General features: G+C 41.5%; 1 protein-coding gene across 1 annotated transcript; it reads right to left on the bottom strand.

Moving 5' to 3' along the window:
* Positions 1-2,080: 2,080 nt before the first annotated feature.
* On the bottom strand, positions 2,081-12,807 carry LOC131469459 (transcription intermediary factor 1-alpha-like). Its single transcript, XM_058644404.1, has 18 exons — positions 12,318-12,807; positions 11,313-11,434; positions 10,970-11,117; positions 9,093-9,225; positions 8,723-8,839; positions 8,414-8,528; positions 8,056-8,202; positions 7,753-7,867; positions 6,863-7,239; positions 5,666-5,800; positions 5,498-5,582; positions 5,363-5,411; positions 5,125-5,257; positions 4,368-4,672; positions 4,115-4,250; positions 3,496-3,570; positions 3,032-3,187; positions 2,081-2,953 (listed from the first exon to the last, which is right to left on the bottom strand). Exons 1-18 carry the CDS (start codon positions 12,589-12,591, stop codon positions 2,729-2,731), a joined length of 2,847 nt encoding a protein of 948 aa, XP_058500387.1. The 5' UTR covers positions 12,592-12,807; the 3' UTR covers positions 2,081-2,728.
* Between the last annotated feature and the right edge of the window lie 655 nt (positions 12,808-13,462).

Below are 13,462 nucleotides of genomic sequence, written 5' to 3'. Positions count from 1 at the left end.
ACACATGGAAGATTTTTCTTCCCATCATTAGAAAAAGTCGACCTTTTTCTGTGTGTGATTAATGATTGTACTGATTGCTCACATCTGGAGCCGGTTTTCAGGTATTTAAAAAAATATGTTGTGGCTATGCCCAGACTGTGAGCTTTGAAACCAATTGGGGCACCTAAAATAATAAATACTTTCACTGCAGTGTCAACAACGACGATTCGTCACTACTACATTTGGGTTTGTTGCTCTGTAAACGTGATTCATTGCAACCTGCCTTCTGTCCCTCACGGTTTAATCCCCACTGGAGTCTGCACAGCAGTAGACCTACAGTATAACTGTCAAGATCATTTTACTCTGTTGTTACTTAACTTTTCACAATTAAAACACAATTTTTTTTAAACTATCACACACTTTATAAGGAGCTGGATATAAACAGGCCACAAACACACATGCTTACACACTTCCACAAGAATTGGCAAGGGGCAGAGAAGTAATTGCTAGACTGTATTATAAACATTTTGTACCAACCAAAGCCCTCTGCAAATTCAATCAGTCTACCGATTCTGGGCATGGTGACAGAGAGAGGTTAAATGATCTTCTAATCAGAGCCACATGTCTCCACCACCAGTCTAGCCATTCGAGAAACATCACCAAAGACTTGATATTGGGACACCGCAGGCATACAGGGGAGCCCACAAGTCTATGGCAGTTATAAATGGGTAACTGCGCTGCAAAAGTCTTGTGTGTGTGTGTGTGTATGTGCGATGAGTTGTGTCTCCATATCCTTCAGACCACCACATCTTTCCTGTAACAGAACCCTAGCAAAACAGTAAATATATCACTTACACAAGGACAATATTGTTTTGCAAGATTCAGCCCATTCGCCAAAAAAATGACGTGAGCCACAGAAAGAATCCATGAAGGAATGGTGTTTGTGTGACCTCCGCGAAATCACTTGTCTTCCTTTATTTCACAATATGAGAGTAGAACCACCTTTTAATACTTGTCTCATAGGCTACAGTCTACCAACACATCCCCTTGATCTCTCCATGGTGTAAAAAAATAAGCTTACAGGGATAATGCATCCATAGTTGGGTCATCCATCACAGTCAACAAGTCTGCTTTCACTTTGCCACTTGGTAAAGCAGGAGATACAGTACTGTATGTGCCACAATGGTATACAATATATACAATAACCTTGATGGTTAATACGCGTAGATGTGAGGTTTATATATGTAACCTATAGCAGATCTTCTACAAATGAATCAATACCATTACAAATGTGTATGATGCACAATTAGAAGAGTAGTAACTGTAGACTTTTGCCAAAGATGTGGTAATTACCCCCCTCCAATGTAACAACTACCAACCAACTGTTGAGCAGCTGTTAATCTTATCTTTGTCAAAGTGAAATGCAGATAAAGCCCACGCCCCACTACAAGTCATATCAGGAATTAAGAATGCCCAAAGTGAGAGTTTGGCCGTTACCAGGCCCCGAACCACATGCCAGTCTCCCAGACCCAGCCATGCCTCACTTCACCCCTTCACCCCTTCACCCTCTGCCTCCAATCAACATGAAGGCTTAGACAAGAAGCAGCAGCATGAGCTGCCCCCCTCGCTCGGAACAGTAGGAAATTGGACTGACCAAGGTCGCATTCAGACAGTGCTAATCTTGTTGTGGGGGATGTGGTACACTTCCTTTGAAGCTCAACAAAGCTTGTCTTGCCACATCTGCGTCAATCAACAGAGAGCTTCTAACACAGCCGGGCAGTCTGAGGGCCCCAAACGTCTCATACACTTTAATAAATACAACCACAACACGTGTTAAAGGAGCAACTAACTGTCCCCAAGAGAGTTGTTAAAAGGTTTATAATACTTTACAGTTTCCAAGGGGGATATTGAGACTCCATTACCTTGTAGTCTTCAGGTAATGAACTTGTACAAAGTTAGTAAACACCTGTATATGGACATGGCTTGTAAAAAAAAAAAAAGTTTTTAAATAAAAGTATTCTTGGAAGTATATTTGCCCATATTGAACCATAGTTTGCCAGAATAAAATATAAAAAAATCTGTTGCATTTGACCTGTTTTAATATAAATTCATACACAGATAACATACTGTATATAGAGGACCTAAAGACATTTCACATTTATAACATTAGATGTGCAGTTCTGCTCCACGTTAAGAAAAGAGATATATTGCATGACGTGTGTGACATTTGAAATGGTCTGTGGTTTCATAAAAACTGTTTCGGCATGTTCCCTTTATGTTGCCATTTGACTTGCCTCTGGGGTAAGCGGGGGCGGGTTATAACCCATTTTAGTCCCCATTAAATACACCGCAAACAATAAGGCTTGTAATTATCACCCTTTTCTAATCACTGCTTTATTCACACATGGTGCACACAACAGGAAAACCTACCAGACGGGACCAAAGCAGCGGTCGGTTCACTGTAATAAGACATAAGGTAAGAATGAATGAATGATTTTCATGTACAAAAACTAGACTGGATTCAGTTGTATCCAGGAAGTACCTCATGTGCGTCCAACTATAAATCCTGTTTTGATTAAATGGTCTTTCCTGTGTTATACCAGAAGTTTTTGGTGACCTGGTTCCAATTTTGTCATCATGTAACGACTTCAAATATGTGTCATAAATGTCTGTAATAAAAGTTCCACACACCGCATAATAGCTGGTGCTGGTAGTTTTCGTATTAAAAGCATTAGGAGCATTTGTGCTTTTATACTACTGCCTCGTCTCCATTGAAACCGTTTGGCGTATCCTGGGAGTATGAACATGTGCGCTGGGACATTTTGTCAGGAGATGAAACTTGAGAGTCTGAGTGGTCAGCAGGTTTTATCTCCAGTTTTATTTCTGGGAAGCTTTGGTCAGAAAAGAGCATCATCAGGCGCTCCTCAAAGAACTCCATAAGCTTCCGGCCTGCCGTGGTGTCCTCTGTGTTTGCCTGACATGAAAAGAGAAGAAAGAGTTGTCACCAAGAGTCAGGATTTGTATAATAGTGAATAAAATGCCAACGCTGTACCTCGTTGAGGACTCCACCATTCCTGAAGATGAGCCTGATGTCGGATACAAACTCTGCAGTGCTTTGGTAGTACAGACTGTGTTTAGCATCCAGTCGTCTCCTCACAGTTAAAAGACTCATCTGCCCATTTATAGTCGGACTGTTATTAGCACATGCCTACAGTATTTAGAAAGGGAGAGATAATAAAAGACTACAACTTCATGGGCAGATGGTGAAGTTAAATCTCATATTTCTAAGCTATGATGTGAGGTATTGGACTGAAATTTAAGTTTATAATAAATAGACTCTTCAAAGACCATAAGCTCTGTGTATCCACAGTTCATGATTTACGTTGACGCTCCTGCTTCATAAATGTGTCTTATAGTGGTGAATATAGCATATTACATAAATGAATCAGAACAACAATGTGACACTAATGTGGTAAACTTTGAAGTCTCTGACGTCAGACCTGCTTCCAGACTCACCGAGGGGGGTCCAGTCTCTCGCAGGTTTGAACTCTGGTGATTGCAAAGTAAGTGCAGCAACAGCCTCTCACACTTCTGCAGAGGTAGAAAAAGACACCAGATGTAAGTAAGTAAGTAAGTAAGTAAAGCTTTATTTGTATAGCACCTTTTAAAACAGCAATTTACAAAGTGCTTTCACATATGTAATAAAAAATACACAGAAAGGGAAGAAAGCATAAACAGATAAAAAGACAAAAAGAGATAAAAAGAAAAAAAAAAGACGGCATCACATAAAAGCAAGTCTATAAAAATGAGTTTTAAGAAGAGATTTAAAAGATGACACTGAGTTCGCAAGCCTTATCTCCACGGGCAGGCCGTTCCAATGTCGAGTAAGCGCAGTCTAATTACTATAAAACACATCAAAACTGTACAACCTCGACCTTTCAAAGACACTGTTTAACACACATTCAGTAACCTTGCTTAATTTATTAACAAACATTTCTGTGAATATGAATAATAAAAAAAAGAGGCTGCAAACAAAATACTCCTAAACTTGACAGATGACTTGTCACTGGAGCACACTATGCGTAGTAAAACTTTATTTTAACCAGACTCCAGTAACATCTTAAAAGATACTGACTCGTCTGTCCTCAGTAGGGAATTCTCCTTCCGAGTCAAATTCCTGTTTTACTGTTTTCGTCTCGGGTCTGCTGTCACAATCGTACTCCATCTCGGGCGTCGACGGATCGCGGCAGAAAGAGCAAAACCACTTCCCACTGAAAGCAGACGGTCATGGAAAGGGGATGAACATTAACAAGTGATTATTGCGCTGCTGTGGGAAGAAAACCTCACGTGAACTTGTCAAAAAATGCATTCAGTGTGGCCAAAGTTACCTGGGAGATTTGAGGAGAGACGGAACATGGCACACGGGGTGAAACACTCTGAGACACCTTCCGCAGCACACCAGGTCGCCTCCACTCTGACACACAGCACACAAGACTTCATTAGAGTCTTCTGCTTGTGCTTTCTTTAGGTCTACTTGCTGTTCTCTCGCCCTCCTCTGGTCCCATGGTCCGCTTGGAGGCTTTGACAGGCTTTGGAGTTTGTCGTCTGAACTCTGAGGAGGACCTTGTGCACTGACTTGTGGGTGTTGTTCACCAGTGCTGTCGGGAAGACTGGCTCTTTGTTTGTTTTGCACCTGGAGCCACAAAAAACAAAGTTAATCTATGACAACATATTTTGCATTGAGCTCAATCCTTGTACCTTAAAGGTCAAGAGTACATTCTGGGAAATTCTGGTTTTATATCAACACGATTTCAGTTTTAATGATTTCGATCATCTTTGATGTGGTTAAAGAAAACCGAGGGGACAAGAAACATGAGCAGTCCTAAGACCATAGGGGTTTTAAATGAACCACAAGGAAAACATTAAAACTGTTATTACAGTTGTGCCCATATGCAGATGTTATGGAAAACAGTGGATTATTATTAACGATATTATTAACTATAAATCCTATGTGGCAACGATTTTGCCTTGTTTACAAACTGTTTCTCCACCAATCTCCATTTCCTAATATCGCCACTACTTTGAAGTGTGTTTTGTTATGATAACCGACTTTCTAAAAACACAAACAACAAATGAACTCCACACATAGTTACTGTCATCTTCTGGCTCATCTTTGATGACAATGGCAGGCCCTGGCGACGACCTTCGTCTCTTCTTGACAGCTGAGCCCGTCACTCCACTCGCCTGTTGTGTTTCTGGAGGTTTCCAAGAAACAGTCCTTGGAAACAACACGAGAGCCAATTACAAAAAAGCAAAACACACACGCGAGACCAAGGACAAGGGGACTGAGGTTGTAAGATAGTACTTTTGAGATTGTCCTTACCATGACTTCTCCACTTGAAAGTACTCTGGCGAAGTCTGTCGCCCTCGCACTTGAAAGAAATGTAAAGTCTGTTTGCTGCTGCATGTCACTAGTATATACAAATGTTTAATACAGTTAAAAATTACACAGCCATACCATTTCTGTGTGTCAAGGAAGGCGGGAGGCTCTGGGGACAGTTTGGCTGCAGCATATCGCTCTTGTTCAGATACGTGGGCTCAATCTAAACACATAACATAATAATAATGAACTTCACAGTAACACAAAAACATCAGGTGTTGTATGTCAATAGGGGGAGTAACTCACCGTCTGTCCTGACTGAGATGAACTCACGCCGCCAATGACGGGCAATGGTGTGACTTGTGAATACAACGGTGAAGAGGAAGCTACATCCACAGGGTTATCTTGGTACCTGGAGCTGCTAACCACGGTCCTCAGAGGCTACAGAGGAATGAGGGGGGGAAACGGAGAGAAGTGCGTCAGTCATTGTGAACTTCCATGTTAATTACAAGTTACATGTTTATCTGAAACCAGGGCGGTGTTCTTAAATCCGCCTAAGACGTTATTCGGGTATTCAGTCATGTGTGTCTGCTCATGAGTTTGTCTTTTTACTCAAATAGTACAGGACAGATTTGGTGAAATCTTCTACAAAGGTCTGTATGGCCCAAGGAGGAAATTATAGGGTTTTAACAGTGATCCACACAAAGACCTGGATTAAGGATATTTTCAAATAAATAGTTACCCAAGCAAGATAGGAAATGTATACTGTGGGAATCTGAGCAGCCTTGGCAGAGGTTTGTTCTCTTTGAGTGCCTCCTTTAGTTTTATTATATTGTTCGCTCTTTCTCTAATATGCTGCAGATACTCTGTGACTTGCCTTACTATGTTGGCTTTTACGTTCATTAACATTACAACAACAAAACGGGGTTATTTTTAATAAATAAAACAAGACCGCAGATGTCCTTCATAGAAAGTCATAGACTTCTGAATGCTACATCAATTTCAAACTGATCAAATGTAAAACCAACAGCTCACCACAACACAATGTCGAACCCAGTTAAGAACGCTGACAAAAAAAATCAATCGGGTATATTTATTTACCGCAGAGCACAGTTGAGAGCTCATCATGCAGCTGTAACAGCTTGTTCACATCACTACGTCACAACTTATGTGTGCACTTTGCAAGCCAGTATTGTCCTGTGACTGACTTTGAAACCAAAACACACTGCAAACTAGACTAAACAACACGGATGAGATATTATCAACGCTTTCACACAGAAACGTGGGCTTGTCCTCCATTGTTTTTTTGCTGTTTTATTCGATGTCTCATGCCGTCTCATGCCGGACTAAAATTCATCATGACAAGAAAAGACATAGATTGCCCAGGATGTGAAGGCTGTCGGCTCTATTTAGGACAACGCCATCTGCTGTCAGTGCTGGTTAAGAGGGGTTGTCCATCAAACAGTCACAAACACACATGCGCTCATAGGAAGGCGCACTAACCCGGGGTGTAAACCCAGGACTCGGTGCAGAGCTTGTTGGACTGGTGTGGTTGGGGGGAGGCGCCGTAAACCTACGGCCTGGTTGAGGCGGCCCAATGTGGGAGGGAGAGCCTCCCTGCAGAGGCCCTGGTACTGTACGTTGAAGTCGAACACTCTGGTACCACGACCACGGTGAAGGAGGAGCCTGTGGCTGCCAGAGGGCCTGTGGGTTCAGCTTGTCCACCTGTAACTGGAGCTGAGCTAGAGTATTAACTGGAGCTCCGAGAGCAAAGCTGCGGGGTGAGCCTGAGGGCGCGTGCCCATGGTGGGACAGCTGATGAGGGATACCCTGAAAACCAACCAGCTGGTGGCCTGGTATGCTCTCTATCACTAAAGAGCCTGAGGGGACAGACAGAGAGAGACTGGATAAGCATAACAATAATACAGACAAAACTCAGCCAGAGAACTCAAGGAAAAGAAAAGGTTTGGGCAAGTAATACAAAAAAGTTTGGTCAGTATTAATGCAGAAAATCCATGCCATACTGCATGCAACTTTTTTTTGGTTTTAATCTATTTATTTATCAATTATTTCGTCAAGTGAGCCACAATGTGTTCATCAATATTTTTAATTTATGGTGACCTCTATGCACTGCATGTGTAACATTCAGTAGTCCCTGTTACACTATAGCTGTTGAATGTAAAATGGAATACTCAATAGGCAGATGCTCATGAGGACAGAGGAATACACCAAGGTAAAAATCTGGTTCAGGTTTAAAGGTTTACAAACAACTACGAATGAAAATATTTCACAATAATAATAAGAAATCCACTTTATTTGACATTTATAGCTCTCATATTGTACATAGTGTGATATTAGTGTACATATGTCATATGTAGTAACATTTTTCTTACCCAGATCAATATTTGAGGCCCAATACAAGGATCGACACTGGAAGTGAACAGTGCTCTGTGGTATAAATGAGGTACTGCATTTTGCCCGAAGGAGGTTTTCAATCTGAAACAGAATCTGCAACAGAAGGGATGTTATTAATAATTTTTTTTGAAGGCTGTTGACTGTTACAAAGGCATATGTTCCAATTTCTTTGCGTGCAAGACACAGGCTCCAAACAAGCTCTCACTGTGTTGTTTTCACTTTGGGCAAACAACACCATGACATGATAATGTGCAGTACATTAATATTCAGGCAGGTCTTACCAGCCGCTTAGTGTACAAAAAGCCCGTGCCCCCGTTCTTGGCTGTGGCCCATTTGGTAAATTTGATGACATGATCCAGGTGTCTGGACAGATAGCCAACGTCTTCTTGTTGTTTTCGCAAAACACTCTCGTGATCCTTTGTTACAGCCTGGGAGAAACATGAATAAATGAATATCTGCAGGCTAATGTTCAGACAGCTTGAGGGAATGTGCTCTGGGCCTCGGGGTAAGACAGCCGCGACTGAGTTTGCAAGGAAGTAATGTTCTGGAATCAACACCATAGCAAACTACAACTCCATTTTTAAATCTTAAAACTAACTCTGTACATTGGCATGTAGTTGCTTTATTTTTTTAACATACCTCGAGCTGATTAATTAGCATATTGCCCTTCTTGTTTATCTCGACAATCAAACTGCAGATGGACTTTTGTATTTCATCGTGAACAGATGTACGGTTCTGATCAACCCGAAGAAGCCTGCAAGACATGAACATCACCACTGTCAATAGATCCAGATGTTACACGTCACATGCAGAACTGTATTTCAAAACACATTTTGCATTATTTATTATGTTTTTTAACAATATTTTTCCCAGTTCCCAGTTCATTTCCCACTTCTTGCTTATGAAACACTAAAGACAAAATCCTGCAGTATGAGTGGACATACGTACCCATTGTTTATGGAGTTTGACACGTCTTCAATTAGTTTCTTTTTCTCCTGCAGCTGAAGGGTCGCTCTCTCCATGTGCTGTCTGTGGTTTTTATAAGCGTCTTCGAGAAACTGGTAACTGATCCAAAAGAACATTGTGTCACTGATTACCTGATATCAGTGCTCTGCTCTGCTATACATGCAGTATACACTATAAGTACAAATATTCCTGGGTTATTGGTGGAAAATTCAAGTAGTTACAAATATGTTAACCGCATCCAGCTGTGTAATACCGTGTAACAGTGTATTGTCAAACCTAACTTGGAATGTATACACACAGGTGTATGCAATAACATGGCGATATCACATTGTAGTGTAGTTTGTGTCTGTACTTGTGGTCCTTGTGCTTCACCAGTTGGCAGTCACGGCAGGTTAGCTGATCACAGGTCTCGCAGAACAGCTTCAGCGGCTCTTGTTTGTGGATGTCACAGAACACGGGCCTCTGAGTCGACATGACGTGGACCTCTGGAAAACAACAGCAGGCTCATAATAAGGAGATACATACGACGGAGTACTAGGGCCACATTGAGAAAAATTTGACAGACTTTATTGCTTCTGTGGAGGGGGAAATAGGTGGAACTGGTCGACTGCAGGGTTATCGGTGGACGCATCAGCGGGCCATTCAGAGGGGTTTCGTGGTTTCTCTAGTTTATCATATGAATCCATATGCCATAAGGCATTGGGGCCTCAGGCACACTCGCCGGACCTCGATTCCCTCTGGATCTAAAATCGTAATTGTCAGTCGGATTGTTTCTTGAGAAACCACAAAACCCCTCCGAATGGCCCGCTGATGCATCCACCGATAACAGTCGACCAGTTCCAGCTATTTCCCCCTCCAGAAAAGCAGTGATTTCCTCCAAGTCCGCCTGGTTCATTCTGCGGGGAAAATTGCATATGCTTTTTAAAGTCCTCATACTTATGACAATGTGATGCTGATGTGCCAAAAGATTAAGTATCTCCTTGTTTGTGGAACCTATTCTAAAGTACTATTCCACAAAACGCTCCACAGGCCTCATTTTAACAACTCTCCTCTTCTAAAACAGACTGGAATATTTCGACTTTATTCTCGTAAATTTATGACTTTAATCTCGTAAATTTACGACTTTAATCTCGTAAATGTATGACTTTTTTTCTCATAAATTTATGACTTTAATCTCGTAAATTTACGACTTTGATCTTGTCAATTTACAACTTTATTCTCGTAAATTAAGACTTTATTCTTAAAGTCTGTGATTGTGGCCCCATTACTCCATCGTAGATACACAACAGTAATGCTGCGTATTCAATCCACTATCTTTGTCTTAAATTGCAGTTTAAAAAGAATAGGTAAGGTCAGTCAGTCAGTCAGTCATCATCTACCGCTTTATCCTCTACCAGAGGGTCGCGGGGGGTGCTGTGCCAATCTCAGCTACATCGGGCGATAGGCGGGGTACACCCTGGACAGTTCGCCAGTCCATCGCAGGGCCACACACAGATAGAGACAAACAACCATTCACTCTCACACTCACTCCTATGGTCAATTTAGAGTGTTCAATTTACCTATCCCCACATTGCATGTTTTTGGACTGTGGGAGGAAGCCGGAGAACCCGGAGAGAACCCACGCACACACGGGGAGAACATGCAAACTCCATGCAGAAAGACACTTGTTCCAACCGGGCTCGAGCCCGGGTCTTCTCGCTGCAAGGCGAGAGTGCTAACCACTACACCACCGTGTGGCCCACTTTAAGGTTGTAATTATGTTTATTTAACTATTAATAATTGAAGAGTAGTAGTCCTTGTACGGATCAAAACCTGGTCCTAATGAGACAGATCCTCATTTCTGGGGAATTGGTTGAGTTTAGGGCTAAGACTTGAATTGCAATTAGGTTAAGGTTAGGGTTAAGCATTAAATGGTTATGGTTAAAGTTAGGGATAATTCTTTGTTTATACTACCCAAATGAATTAACCTCTGTGTCCTAAGATGGATAGCTGCACACACCTGTGTGTGTGTGAGAGAGAGAGATGCCAAATTATTTCATTTATGACAAATTGTTTGAATGATCATGTGACATGGACTGCCCAAGAAGAAAAGGGCATTAAATCCTGATGTATTCACCTCATAAATCAGTTACATTGGCTTACAACAACAATAACAACAAACTGACATCTGCAGAACAGTTCTAATAACATATTTTGCGATTGCCATGGAAGTATCTCACAGGCAAATACCTTGTGATACTTCTGTCTTGTGTCTGATGTTGTGGTCTTTGGTGAATTTGACCCTCTGGTGGGCCTCCACACATGTGGCACAGAGGTACTCGACACAGTCCACACAAAACCCAGCAGACTCCGTGTTGTCTTCACAGGTCATGCAGAGCTACAGACAAACAAATACGAGCATCGTGAATCTGCAGAGTGGAAAAATCTGACAATGTCTGCCATGTGTGATATGAACAGGCAGGACACAAGTCTGCTGTCAAACATGCTAATGATCATCTTATGGACATCGTCCTAAAAGAAGCAACAACAGGAACTAGGCTGCCCACACGCGGTAATGCATTTTGTCACTAACTTGGAGCGTCCTCTCCGCTGCTGTGCTGCTGGGAGCCTCAGCCGAGTCCTTCACAAAGACGTTTTCCACCACATCCGTCTCCATACACTCCTGCCTGCACACCGGACAGCGGATCACATTCACTGCAATCAAACGCACACGGTGATCAAAACAAGTTTAATCGGATATTTGAGGAAAAAAACAACTTACAACCAAAAGACAATCCATGCACACGAGGAAAATCTACGTCTCCCAAACTTGTCCGAAGCTGAGATTTGTTCTTCAGCAACAATGTAGCACGCCTTTAAAGTAAAGGGATACTATTTTTGCCCCAATTTGAAATAAATGAATAATAAATAAATATGTGTAATAATTAGGATGGTTTATTGGCAGAAATTACATATACTGCGGTATGATCACTATATGATAAAAGCGTCACTACTTCTTACACATGCTGTAAAATGTGTAACAAAGTAAAATCCTATTATATAATAACTTTTTACATACAGTGTACAGATTTAAAGTCGGAGATTTAGAGCCAAACAACAAAGAAAAAAAATCTTTCCAGAAGAGAGTCGTAATAATATGAGAATAAAGTCGCAATATTGTTTTTACGATTTTGTGTCATTATTTAATTTAATTTTAAAATGTAATTACTCCGCGTTTCTCATCTTGACGCAGGTTGCAGCTGATCGTCTTTGCATGATTAATAATGACTTTTCTCATAGTATTACAACTTTATTGTCGGAATATTACGATTTTTTTTATTTTCAGTTTGGCTCTAATACTCCATTGTTATCGTCCTTTTTTTACCAGAACAAAAATATATGTTTATATAAATTTGGAAAATATATATGTTTTTTATATCCCAGTCTGAGAAAAACTTACAATCCTGCCCAGGTCCACCAATGGGCCGCGGACCACACTTTGAGCAACCCTCATCAACGCTTACGGACCAATAAATTCCGTCTATTACTCTGCCGCCATTCAAAGTCCCCACACACATTTGTAAACAGATGTACTCACGTGGTTTGGTGTCGGAGTTTTGCAGCGCTGTGATGGCCAAGACTCTGGAGGGAGAAGGTAAACATCTGTGACAGAAAGAGTGCAGACACGGCAGGAGTCTGGGTTCACGGCTGTGGAACTTCAGGTGGCAAACTGGGCAAGAGTCCATGTCAACGTGTTCGCTGGCGCTTCCTGACTTCTCCTGCACGCGCATGATTTCAGAAGCACCCGCGGACTCCTGTTGGTCCGCTCTTCCATCCATTTGCTGCACTTGTTCCTGACCAAAGATCCTCATCAGTGAACGCACACGGGTGACTTCACTGTCCACGAAGAGAACATCCTTCTTCCTCTTTTTCTTTAGCGTCTTATCAAGGTCTGTAAACGCTTCTTTGCACCGACTAAAAAAAAGTGGCGCTGGGGATAAAATACACAATACGCCCGCGTGAGGGTGTCGCACGCCCACCGTGTGCCGCAGATACTGCAACTGTCTGCACAGTGCACACACCGCACGCACGAGAGGGGTGGGGTCAAATCAGTGCGCGTGCTGATGAGATAGTGACGATCAGGACAAACTCCACAGGTCAGGGGCTCATGTTGTCACTTGTATCTGTAACAAATGTGTGACAAGCTGCCTGGCTAGATAAAATGTATGTCAAATGTAAAACATACATTTGTGGTTCTCATGTTATATTTAAAAGTCTTCTTGCAAACAAGTGTGCATTTCACATGTGTTCATGGCCAGAAAATGCAACCAATGTTTATTTTATTTTGTTGTGTAGGATAAAATGGTGGTTCCTGTGTTACATTTGGGTGCATTTCACCTGAACGATGGGTATTTCATACATGCCACTTTCATTGAGGTAATAAAATACAATAAAAACAGGGACTGCACATCTACACAAATGTTCGTAAGAAGAACGATGCTAGTTGCTTGGTTACTCAGAACATAATCTACTGTCCTCAGATAACGTTCTAACTGTCATCATTAATCATTAATAAACTTCAATCAAAATCGAAGTGAATGTAAACCTGTACCACACATTTTCTGACTTTGTTCACATCACAAAACAAAATCTGACAAGACTTCAGCAGATTCGTCATTGTTCATGTATACATGTGTACATATATATATATATATATTATATATATATATAAGACTGGGAGGA

The sequence above is a fragment of the Solea solea genome, chromosome 12 (assembly GCF_958295425.1).
Source record: "Solea solea chromosome 12, fSolSol10.1, whole genome shotgun sequence".
NCBI classification, from domain to species: domain Eukaryota; kingdom Metazoa; phylum Chordata; class Actinopteri; order Pleuronectiformes; family Soleidae; genus Solea; species Solea solea.
Note: the sequence above shows the minus strand (reverse complement) of the source record. Positions and strands in the feature narration are given on the sequence as shown.